Consider the following 12687-nt stretch of genomic DNA (forward strand, 5'->3'; position numbering starts at 1 on the left):
CTGGGCTTGATATAAAGCTGTAGAATAGGAAAACAAATTTTAAGGTTGCCTAGAGCACCTTCACAAAGTTTGTGTGCTTGTAAAAATGTGTGCAAATTTCATGTTAATATCCAATAAATGTGTACTTGTGTGTGTGTATGTGTGTGTTTGTGTGGAGATTATTTTGATTAAATTCATTGTGGAATTTCTTAGGTTAGACCAAATTTGAACATAGAATAGATGAGATTTATTAATGAGAGATGACATGTTTTTATAAATTGCCAGGTGCTTTCATAAACGTTATTTCCTTTAGCCTTTATAACCACCATGCCAACTGGTATTTTATAGATCTTTTTAATAGGTGAAGACACAAGCTCAAAGAGGTGAAGTGCTGGGTCAAGGCCACAGAGCTAATAAATCAATAAATATGGGACATGACCTGGGTGTTTTGACTCCACATTGAATGTTTGTTCTACTTCCCTATATAAAAGATGACGATGTTATGTTTTGACGGTTGGCAGTAAAGAAAGTGCTTCAGGTGTCTAAAGGTTTGGAATTTGCCTTGAGAGGGAAAGTTGGTAAAAATCATATCTAGGCCACTGCTTTTGTTCATCAAGTTATGCAGCATCCCTGGGGTTCACTGGGGATTGATTAACAGCCACTCCAGCCACATGGAGAGTTGCAATTTAAGAGGCATCTCTTTAGGTTATATTCTTCACATATATCTTGTCTAATCTCAGCAAACTGATAGTACAAGTATTACACAGAAAAGAATATAGAGGCTCAAAGAGGTCAAGATATTTAAGGCTACATTACTAGATGATTGAAAAATCTGCATTTGAACTCAGGACCATCTGATTCCAAAGCATAGGTCTTTCCATTTCACCACCTCAGGTCCCTACAGTAGCCACCTTTTTGGAAATCTCTAGTTCTGTGTTTGGGTAAAAGTGGTACTAACTCAATGAAGGTAGCTGGACAGTGGGCAAGGCAGAAGGCTTTTATAGCCTGTTCATATCTTTTTCCTTTCTTATTATCAGAGATAAATCTTTTTCTGACCAGGCCCGGTAATAGTAATTCTCAAGTTTTTTGGTCTTAGGACTCCATCATACTCTTAAATTATTGAGAACCCCAAAGAGATTATGTTGATATGCATTATATCTATAGATAGCTACATAATTAAATTTTAAAACAAAATTCTAAAAATACTAACTTATTTGATAATAAACAAATTATATTTTACTGAAATTATGTTATGAAAATAACTTTTCAGAAAAAAACAAAATTAAGTGAGAAGACTGGCTTTGTGTACATTTTTGTTAGTTAAAGTCTGGCTTAATAGAAGCAGCTGGATTCTCATACCTGATCCTGCGTTTTGTCTGTTGCAACATCACAAGCCTGTAGTCTCTGGAGAACACCAATGTATACTCATGAGAAAATAAGAACAAAAGGGGCAAACAACATTTTAGCATGACAAAGAAAACAGTTTTAGCCTTGTGGAATTCCTGCAAGGGTCTTACAGATGCCCAGAGGTTTCCAGACCACCCTCTGAGAATAGCCGCCCTATAACCATTTCAGTCTGCACTTGGGCAGGTGAAATAACGGTGTCTTTGGGCCATAAGGAACATTACAGGGCACTGAGTCCAGTCATCTACTAATGGAACAAAATCCCATGAGGTCCAGTGTAAGCCCCCATTTTGCAAGGATAAGGACTATTCCATGTTCAAAAGAACTTTAAAAGGATAGAAAAAAAGCCTTTATTATGTTGAGAGGTAACTTTTTCTCTGTGGTTTCTCTGTTTGGTCGTAACTCTATATAGAATGAATCCAACTCCTCTTCTATATATTCAAATATTTGAAAACGACTCCCTTTTGCACCTTGACTGCTGTCATCTCTTCCAAACTACAGCCCTTTTTTTTTTGTAGTTATGAACCTTGGAGACCTTCCTGCTCTAGCAGGAAACTCTAGCTCTTCTTGGTCTCTAGTCCCACATCTGTATCTTCTTTCTAAGATCTTCAAAAGCCAAGTTGAGCTCCTGTGATGTTGCCAGAACCCTCTAAGGTAGATTTTCTCATTGTACTTAGCTTGGGTCAATACTACTAATGTTTAACACTGACAGGGAGAAATGTATTATTAGAGGCTTTCGTCTTCTGGCTGGGCATGATCTTTGACACCTTGTTTCCGTTCCCCTCCCTCTGTCATCTTACTTCAGCTTCTGCTCTCTCCAAGGCATCATTTCATCTGTCTTTTCCCTTCTACCCGACTGAAAGGCAGTGCTATTTGTGCAGTGCTTTAAAGTGCAAACAACTTTACAAACATCAGCTCATTTAATTAGCACAGAAACTTTGTACACAGAATGCACTGATGCAAATGGTATAAGGAAAATATAGAAGTTTTCATTAACCCAGTCTTAAGGATTACCATTTTAATATGTCATGCCTGGGGTTCTGTAACCTGCTTTGCTGGCTGCTCAGCTTGTGTCTCCCTATTCTAAAGCACTCTACATAGTGAGGCTAAAATCATCTTCCTTCCCTGCTGATCTGAACATGCTACCATCTGGACTCCATTTATAGCCTCCCTTCAATCTTGGGATAATGTATTTTCCTATGACTTTTGAGATTCTGCATCTGCTAAGATCTCTGTCTTGCTTTCTTCAATTTAGGATGGCAGCATTTACTAATCATGATTTTGTTCATTTGTTCATCCAGCATTTGCTCATGCATTCATTTGTTAATTTAGCATCTACTATGTACTAGTCACCACATTAGAGACTAGAGGGGAAGACAAAGAAGAATAATTTCTGCCCTCAAGGAGTTATAACCTCACAGACAAGCAAACACTTAATTCGATTACAAGACAGACTGTGATAAGGGAGGTGGTTAAAGTAGATAGATAGTGGTAGGTGAATGCTTAGGTTTACCTGAGGAAGGATGAATTGCTAATGTGAAGAACAGGGAAGGCTTCTAGGAGGAGGTGTTGTTTGATCTGTGTAAGTATGAGTAGATTTCTGTATGCAGAGCAGGGAGCATAGGACAAGACTGGCTTGACTTTCTTGCTGTCTGCTGGTCAAGTTAGTTTTCTTATTGCCCTTTTCCTCTGTCTTACTGAATTATATTTTCTTCTTTCTTTTTCTTTTTTCAAAGTGTCCTAAATACCAAGGGCTTGGAAAACTTTCACACCTGACTTAAGAAATTTCCAGGACGGTAACAGTAAATAGCATATGAAAAGGCAGAATAGGCAGATTCTGTTTCAAGATTCTGAGTGGAATGAACAGAAGACGAACGAACCAGGAATGGCACCCATCCTTATCAGCCAGTCTCTGTCTGGAGCCACCAGTGCAGATAGCATGAGGAAAATGTATCACCCTGGAGGGGATATTTCCGTGATGCACAGTGAGTGATGTGCTGCAAAAATAATAGCATAGGTTTTTCATGAACACTCTGATGGCAGATAGTTCTATTTATGATTCTTGAAAACTAAAATAAAATGAGTCAGGTTTAACATTTTTAGGTTTGAAACATGTTTCATTATTTTGCTACTTCTCTTTCAATTGTATATTCAATCCATAAAAAATCATAAAAATAGTGTTAGTATCAAGTACACAGTTACCTGACATCCTTAGTAGAGGCAGTATGGGTGGTACTGGGCTGCTTGTGCAAGAACTGCCTTCAGATCGCCTACTGCTCAACCTTGGCCACTGGGAAGGTTATGTTCAATCCGTTTTGATCATTACATACTAAAGTGCTGGCAGATTTGAAGAGGGAGACAAAATTGTATTCAGATTTTCTATTTTTGAGAACTGGTAAAGCAATGCAAGACATTTTAAATGGAAGAAAAGTTAAAAACCAGGAGATATTGGGCAGGGATGGACTCTAAGGGAGACTCATCAAAATCCTGATAACCATGTTGTTAGGAGACTCATTGGCGTGACATACATTTTGTACATTTGTTAGGAGACAATAATAGGCACAAGAGGCCTATTTTTCCACAGTGAGCGGAAAAACAGAAGGGAAAGCCCAGCAGATAGTTGCTTTCCTTGGTGTTCTTGCTAATCAGAAAAGGTAAAGGAGGAACAGCCATGAGAGTCACTACTCCAGAATCCATACAACTGGGAATGGAAACTCACCTGTGGTGTGGTCTGCTGCGCTTAGGAAGGGGAAGACTGTGCCTACCCCCCTTCTGTCCCCCAAGCACCTGGGTCTGGCACCACCCTTTACTCACAGCTGTGGACGTTGGCATATCTCTCTCCAGGCCTTTCTCCTGAGCTCCAGCTCATCCTTGGTCTGTCTGTTCACTTGGGCGCTTTCCAGTTCAGTCAGTAAAACCCCTAAAACTAGCACCCTTACCTCCCTAACATTTTAAAATCTGGAGCCATTTTTTAAGTTTAATTTTTTGAATTCACATATATTTATTTATTTATTTTTATTATGGTATCATTAATATACATTCACATGAGCAACATTGTGGCTACTAGATTCCCCCCATTATCAAGTCCCCCCCACATACCCCATTACAGTCACTGTCCTTCAGCATAGAAGATGCTATAGAGTCACTACTTGTCTTTTCTGTGCTGTACTGCCTTCCCAGCACCCCCCTCCTATATTATGTGTGCTAATCGTAATCCCCCTTAATCCTCTTATCCCTCCACCAATTCACATGTATTTTTAAAAAAACAGAAGATATAAGAAGTTATACATGAAAATCTCCTTTCTTTCCTTTTCCCAGGTAGCCAATTCAGGCCACTTGCAAGAAATTTCAAGTGTCTTTACACACATACAAATATGAACATAAATGTCCATCCTTTTTATTCATGAGGGAGTATGTTATTCATACTTTTCTGAATCATGTGTTTTAGTCATCTATTGTATAACAAATACCTCTGAGCTTAATGGCTTAAAACCATTCTCTCTCGTAGTTTGGTGGGTTGATTGGGTTGCTGAGGAGTTCTTGCTTCAGCTTCTCACTGAGGCTGCAGTCAGATGTAGGCTAGTGCAGGGTCATGTGAAGGCTCAGCTGGACTGGGTGTCCAGAATGGCTTACAAGTGGCCGCAATTGATGCTGGTTGTTGGGTGGGAGTTCAGCTGCCAGAGCATCCCTGCATGGACTCTCCCAGTGGCTTGGGCTTGTGCAGCAAGGATGCTGGTTCTGAGCGTAGGCACCAGAGAACATACATTCCGAGAGAGCAGGAAGTGAAAGCTACTGGCCAACTAAGGGCTACTTACACAACTGGCACTGTTACCTCTGCTATATTCTATTGGTCACAGGGCCAGCCCAGATTCAAGGGGATGGAGAAAAAAAACCCATCTCTTCATGGTAGAGAGGCAAGATCATGTTGCAGAAGCTCTTGGAGGATATGAGATACTGTTTTGGTCATCTTTGTAAAATATTCTGTAACACCGTCTGAAGTACTTTTCTACTCCACCTAACACAGGCCCAAGGACTGAGGAGCTTTCTTATGCAAAGTCTGACATCTAATCTCCCTGCTTCCCCCAACCCCACTAATTCCGGCCCCGTCTCTTTGTGGCTTGTTAAATGTCAGAGTTATCTCCCATTATCTCTCACTGCAAATAGCCAGTAAAACTTGTATTTTCATGTGATAGGTATTTCTGTAAACTTTAGCTTCGATGATATCATTTTCCTAAGTAAAAATTGGCTCTGGTACCCTAGTGGTTTTGTTCAACCTGTGTGATGTTGGCATATATAAGATTTACTTTTTTTGAACTTCCAACATTTCAAAATTGGAGATTTTATGTTAAAATCCAGATCAAGCTCCTTTTGAAGAGCCAGGTTCTTATATGTTGAAAAATTCAATTCTTCAACTGATATGCTCTAGATACTGAACAAAAGGAAAAACATTCAGGTCCTTGAAGGACTTACATTTTTGTTATGGGGAGGCAGACAATAAACAAAATGAATAACTAAAATCTATAGAATGTTAGACAGCAGTAAACTATGCAGGGCTAGGAAGGAGGTAGGAATAGGAGTAGATGGGAAGTGCTGCAATTTTAAATCACATCATCATGGGAGGACTCAATAAAATGGAGACATTTCAGTTCAACAATTTAAGGAGCAGCCCCCAGTCTCTCTGCTGCCTGGCTGTAGCTGTTTCTGTGGTCCTTTCGCTTCTTAATTTCTGGGACTTGAATTCACTGCCATGTCCTTGGAAGAAGGAAGTCTTTGTGGGAGGGCTTAACTTCAACATCCATGAGCAAGCTCTGGAAGACCACTTCAGCAGCTTTGGGCCTATTTCTGAGGTGGTCATTGTCAAGGACGGGGGTACTCAGAGATCCTGGCTTCATCACCTTCATCAGTCCAGAGCATGCCTCAGATGCCATGAGAGCCATGAATGGAGAGTATCTGGACATTGCCAGATCTGTGTGCATCACATGGGCAAGTTGGCCCACGAAACCAGAGGTAGTGCCTTTGGGCCCCCCGTATGTTTGCAGCTACTCTAGAGTTGGTGCGGACCAGGACTATGGGAGTGGCAGTGTGACAGTTGACCTGGAGGATCCAGATCTGGATGTGGAAGGTCCAGAGGCTCTGGTGGCAGAAGCCAGGTGGTTATGACCGCTACTCAGGAGGAAATTATAGAGACAATTATGACCACTGAGAAGAGGCATGCACACCTAATATACATGAGAAATAAAACAACTTGTGGTCCAGGATCATCCTTCTAAATGGCTGTGTTTGTAAAGGTTTTTGGAGCTGCATTGAAACATCTGGTTTAGTACCTCAACTTCTGTTTTGAATTGAGTTCCCAGGGTAGCTTGCTACAGACCTTTTGGAAAGCTCCATGTGTTTTAAAGTTTTTTTTCCTCTCATTTAATGACAAATTCTGGGACATTTGTAGAGTCTGGGTATTTTTCCTTTTCCCAGTTTTTGAGTTGGGGCTCTCAGGATTATTGGTTCTGGCAAAAAAAATATTTGGCCAGGCTGATTTATTTTTTTAAATGTGCATCTAGGGACATTCAGAAAACCTGTACACAATGTTTATCATAGTTAGGAATAAATTTCTGAATAAAACTACAAGAAATCAAGAACACGATTACTTAGAGGTGTTTTTTACTCAAGATCACCACCCCAATTTTAATAGAAGCTTCTTAAAAATATTTGTGAATGTCATTTTTTTTCATACTAGAAAAAAAATTCTGTTGTGCCTCATGTAGTGTTTAGGATGTCCTGCATAGAGTTGATAAAAAAGCTGAAACCTGAAAACAAAACAAAGCAAAAGACAAAAACAAAAACAAAAACAAATTTAAGGAGTACAGGAAGGGAAACAACGAATTTCTCAAAACTTGCTTTCTAATAGAGTAACATAGCCACATGTGGCCATCTAAACTTAAATTAATTAAAGTTAAATAAAATAAAAAATTCAGTTTTTCAGGCACACTAGCCACATTTCAAGTGCTCCCATGTGGCTAGTGGTTATAAAACAGATATAAAATTTTTCCACCATTTCAGAAAGTTCTGTTGGGCAGCACAGCAGAGGAAGAGTATTCCACGGAAAGGATACAGCAAAGGTCCTGGGGTGAGACATCGCTCATACTGAGCTAAACAGTGGCATTGGTTCTCTATTTACACATTCCTACTACTCCCTATTGTCTGTATTACATCAAGAGGCTGGCAATTATCGTTTGCCACCTTAACCCAAGCCAAATTTCCAAAGGCCTTACTGATAACTGGGTTTTAGTCCCTGGATCAGTGCCATAGAATCTATGGGATAAAGTCTAAACTCCTGCCTCTAAAGGTATTATGAAGGGACTTTCAGTTGGTGTTTCAGGAGGAAGTTTGCAGTGTGGGCTTGCATTCTGGGGCTCAAGGCAATAACTGATTACCAACTGGTGCCGACTTATTTCAACATATATAAACTGGTACAGTCTTATATGGTACATCAAGTAGGATTTTGGCCTTGAGTAAAGATGTATGAGAGGTATTTGGAAACTGTACTCGACTATAGAGTTTATTGCAGAGCCCTTTCCAGTAAACACAGCTTAAGGTGACAAGATTTAAGGCCTTCTGCAGTGTGTCATCAGCATTCATTCTTACATTTTCTCTTGCTTCTCCATTATGCTATCCCTCTCTCTTGCCAGTATGACACATTCAGTGCCCAGTAGGTTCTGTGTCATACCACCTTCGTGTTCTTCTCATGGTTTTCCTTCTTACTGGAAGGATCCTCATCCTCCCTTCTGCCCAAGTGTGCATCTTCTGCACTCAGCCTTAAGGCACAACTCAAACTCCCTTCACTGACTCTTCTTTGCCCATCCTAGGCTAGAAGCATTTCTCAGTCCTGTGACCCAGAATGCTCATTATCCACACTCACTTGGCAATTACCAAGAGTACAAAGCAGTATCTTGTTTTTTTCTATGTTTATCTTCTCCTGGGCCAAATCTTAAGTTCCATGAGGGCAGAGGTCATTTGTTTTTCCTTACATGGCCCTATTTCCATATACATGTGCCAAGCATTCTATCATGTGAGGGGCTGAAGGTACAGTGGTAAAGCAACTCAGGGCACTGACATCCTTAATCCTTATTTGCCCACTTAAATTTTTGACATGAATAAGATTATGCATTTCTTGCAAGTCTTAGGCAAAGATGGAGACCCAGTGTCCTACTGATAGGGAGTCAATGCTCTAGCTGGCCCTAGTTGAAGACAAATTGGGCCAGGGATGTGAAGATGCACAGCCATTTGGATTTTAAGGCCCTGCTACAATAATTTCAATCTCAATACCCCACTATGTCTAGCTCCTGGAGTGGTGTAAACAATGATTCACACCATGGTAGCCCTTTACAGTTCACCAAACACATTCATCACATGCATGAGGCTTTCAGGGGAAGTCAGGTTCCAACATGTTAACAGAGATTCACCTTCAGGTCACCAGGCTTGCTCCTATTTTGCTAAACACCGATCATAACCAAGAAAAGTTTTCTCCCTTTATCCTTTCATGATTAGTGTACCAAAGAAGGGACAGTGTAGGGGCAATACTGTCACCATTGAGAGCGGAGGGCAGAATACAGTCTATTTTGAAGTTATGGCAAAACCGGTTTCTAGGAATAGCCACTATGATTTGGGGCTAGGCTGTGCAAAAAGTAAGGAGGCGTTGGGGGATGAAGGAGTGCCCCAGACTTCCTGGTTCACTTGGTTGAAGTTCAAATCAACCTTAGTTGTTACGAAAATGGAGAGAAGCAGGTCTTTTCCGCCCAAAGGGAATGGGGCGTTGGTGGAGGATTCTGGGAATCCGTACCTGTAGATGGGCCGGTGCGCAGGTGTCCTGCCGAAGAGGGCCCCGGGAGTGGCTGAGCGGGGGCCAGGTCCCCGGCGTAGGTGAGCCGCTGGCGAGGGAGGGGCGGGGGCGGGGCCGGGCGCACCTGGGCCGGGAGGGGAGGTGCGCGGGGCTGGGCCTGGCGGGGGCCGGGCGCGCGCCAATGGGCAGCGGCTGGCAGCGCGCCCCGCGCCCGAGCCGCAGTCGCGCCCTCTCGCTGCCTGGCTAAGGCGTGGACGGCGCGCGGAGGCGAGCGCGGGGGAGAGGAGCTGCCGGCGCCGCAGCCGCCGCCAGGGCATGAGGATGGCCGTGGGCTCCGTCAAAATGCAGCCGCCGTGCGAGAGCCCGGCCCTGGCCGCGGCGGCGGCAGCGGCGGACGGCGCCCTGCGCCGCAGCCCAAGCTCCCGAGAGCCGGAGCGCGAGCAGCCGCCGGCGCCGCCGCGGCCGCGGCTGAAAGACCTGCCGGCGCTGCTGCGGAGCGGGCTCACGCTGCGGAGGAAGCGGAGCGCCGCCGGGGGCCGGGTGAGTGGCCCTGGGCGGCCAGGCCCGAGTGGGCTTGGGCGGCGCGCACGTGGAGCCCGCGCCCACCCTCCCGGGCAGCTGAGGAAGGCGTCGGAAGTTGGGGAGGCGGCGGGAGGGGCGCCCTTGTGCCAGACTGGGTAGAAAACGGGCTCGGGACGGCGGGGTCGGTGAGTGACCCCCGGTGAGCCACGGTTTCCCGTCGCCCAGGTGCGCCTGACTTAACCCAAGGGTGCGTGGATCAGGCTGCCGGACCGTGGGCACCGCCGGGAAAAGGGCCGTTTGCCTCTCCCCAGAGGGAAGCTGCAGGTGTCCGGTGCCTAACAGTCGGCCAGCCCTGTCCCGGCAGCAAGCTTCAGGCCCCACGAGTGGGAGCTCATATTGCAGGAGGCATGAGACTTGTGCGCATGTTTTGGACGCCCCGTTGCAAGCTGTGGGCATGGGCACGGGCTCCGGCCGCCGCCACCGCCGAGGGGGGAGACCCGGGAGTTGGACGTTCTAGCTCCTGGGTCCCGGAGTCTCCAGCACTTGGCATTCGGTAACGCCCCCTTGAGCAGGAGGGTGCACGGCCCCCAGGATCGTAAATATTGACTTCCTGATGGTGTGTTCGGATATAATTTCCTGGTGAAGGAGTGTCCTTCGTTGGGTTCTAAGTGCATCTCACAGCCAGAGCAGGTCAGACATGTTTTGTCTGTTAAGAGAAGCGGGATGGCCTGCTGATTCTCTCCTGGGATCTTTCACAAGCCAGTCAGCAGGCACTGACCTGGCCCAAGGGATCGACTTACTCAGGTTTCCCTGCTCACGGGAGCTTTAGGGCACCTTTGGTGGGTTCTACTAAGTTAAAAAAAAATTGTCATCATTAAAAGGGCTTTACTGAGAAGTTGCAGCAATGTAGATTTTGGGGGGCTGTTATTTGAAGATGAAGTCTTGGGTTGTCTGCCTTAAAAGACAACCCTACTGGGGGACTTTCAGCTCCTTCAAAGATAACAGGTTTATGGCTGTTGAGAGGAAGAAGCAGAAGTCTTGTCTTGGTGTGGCTTCCATTGAAGCAGGGAAGGGTCTGAATTGATGTAGTCTTCAGGCTCTCTAGGCTGTGTTCTTCCTTTCCTAGGCATTCTCCTTCCCATGTAGGTGTACTGTACATGATCAGTCTCAGAAGGATGTTCTAAGGAGGAGCTGGGTGTGTAGGATGTCTTAGAGCTACTACCAGAGGGGTTTAGGAATTGCCTACAAGTGACCTTAATGTGTGGCATACAGGATTGCCTTCAAGGAAAGCCAGGAAATGTCCCAAAGGTGTGATAGCTAAATAAACACAAGAATCAGAGTTACAGACTTTGCTGGCATCTAGGGAAAAGTAGGTCAAATCGTGTTCCTATTATTCTTGACAGTTACTTTTTTCATGGCACAGAATATTGAAGACATGAGGGCAGCCAGGCAATCTGTGAGGAGAATTGCTGAGGGTTTCTGTATAAATAGATCTGTGTGTTCATCTGTATAAAGGCTTGTGTTTCTTGCTGCCTGTGATGATGTGTGCCTTGCCAAAATACATATTTACCCTTAATCTTCTTTATTATTTTGAAAGTGGTTACTTCAAACAATGTATACTTTATTAACCCTTCTTTGATTCTAATACCGTATTACTTCTCTTTGGGACATTCCAAACACATTACACAAGTGCATGGCCAGTCTTTTTATTGGGGGAAGATTGCCAAATTTTCCACTGTTGGAAACCCATACTTTTCAACTATTTTCTCCTCCTTTGGCTTTGGAACCATCTTTGTGATTTTGGAACCTTCCCTAACAAGGAGGTAGGAAAGAATTTGAAAGAAAGAGAAACAGTAATGTACCTGTATTATCTTATCAGGCTGCCATAACAAAGTACCATAGACTGGGTGGCTTAAACGACAGATACTTATTTTCTCACAGTTCTGGAGGCTGGGAAGTTCAAGATTAAGGTGCCAGCAGATTACGTTTCTGGTGAGAGCTCTCTTCCTGTCCTTACATGACCGTTCCCTGGTGCACATGGGGAGAGAGAGTTCTCTCTCTCTTCCTCTTCTTGCAAGGCCGTTAATTCCATCATGGAAGCTTCACCCGTATGACGTGGTCTAACCCTAAATACCTCCTATGAGTTGCACCTCCACATACCATCACACTGCAGATTAGGGCTTCAACATATGAATTTTGGGAAGACACAAACATTTGGTCCAGAACAGAAGGGGTCTGAAGGAAAGAGGAAAACATAGTATGTTCCAAACCTGCTAGTGACTTGCAGGCATCCAGGGTCATCTTGTTCCTCCTTGGTTAGGGCAGTGATGCTAATGCAAACAAATCATGGGTAGATTTTTCTGTGGACCTTTGGTTTTGTACCTTATGGGTCATACCTCCAGATTACAGCTGAGGGATTGTAGGGATAAGTCAACACAAATCCATTACCACTGGTAAAACAAACAAACAAAAAGACCCAAAAGAACAGCTTTGTGCATTACACAAGTTGGTAAGAAAGTTTGTAATTTTTGTATTGACCAAGATTTGATTTAAAAATACTTGTAACTCTCATCCATGCTGCCTTGGGCTCCCACAAATATGAACAATCTGGCATCAGCTGTCATCAGGTAAGCTCTTTGTAGGTCATGTTGCCCAATCCAGGCTATTTCTTAATTAAGCTGATATTTGCTTAATACTACAAATACATTTATTAACAATTTTTGGTTCCTTGGCTCAGTCACTTATATTGAATTTGAAATGCAAACTGATTAAGACTCTGCACCGCTTTGGGCTAAGTAGGGAACAACTAAATTTTGCTTTGTAGGAGGACCCTAGCTAGTTACCTCCTAAAAATTAGTGGTAAGATAAGGTATGGCTTGAATTCTCACGAAAGCGCTTTCATCATTTTTTACAACATTGTGTTATGGAGCTTACAAGAGAATCATATG

General features: G+C 43.7%; 1 protein-coding gene and 1 pseudogene across 2 annotated transcripts in view; both read left to right on the top strand.

Moving 5' to 3' along the window:
- The first annotated feature begins 5979 nt into the window (after positions 1–5979).
- LOC108409922 (RNA-binding protein 3 pseudogene) lies at positions 5980–6915 on the top strand (annotated as a pseudogene).
- A 2475-nt stretch (positions 6916–9390) lies between these two features.
- The window catches only part of RAPGEF5 (Rap guanine nucleotide exchange factor 5), a 220878-nt gene continuing 217581 nt past the window's right edge, over positions 9391–12687 (top strand). For both annotated transcript variants that reach the window (XM_037022017.2, XM_037022027.2), the window contains exon 1: positions 9391–9757. In XM_037022017.2, coding sequence (XP_036877912.2) covers positions 9533–9757 — 225 coding nt within the window. In that variant the 5' untranslated portion in view covers positions 9391–9532. The remainder of the gene's footprint in view (positions 9758–12687) is intronic.

This window comes from Manis javanica, chromosome 6 (assembly GCF_040802235.1).
Source record: "Manis javanica isolate MJ-LG chromosome 6, MJ_LKY, whole genome shotgun sequence".
In the NCBI taxonomy this organism is placed as follows: domain Eukaryota; kingdom Metazoa; phylum Chordata; class Mammalia; order Pholidota; family Manidae; genus Manis; species Manis javanica.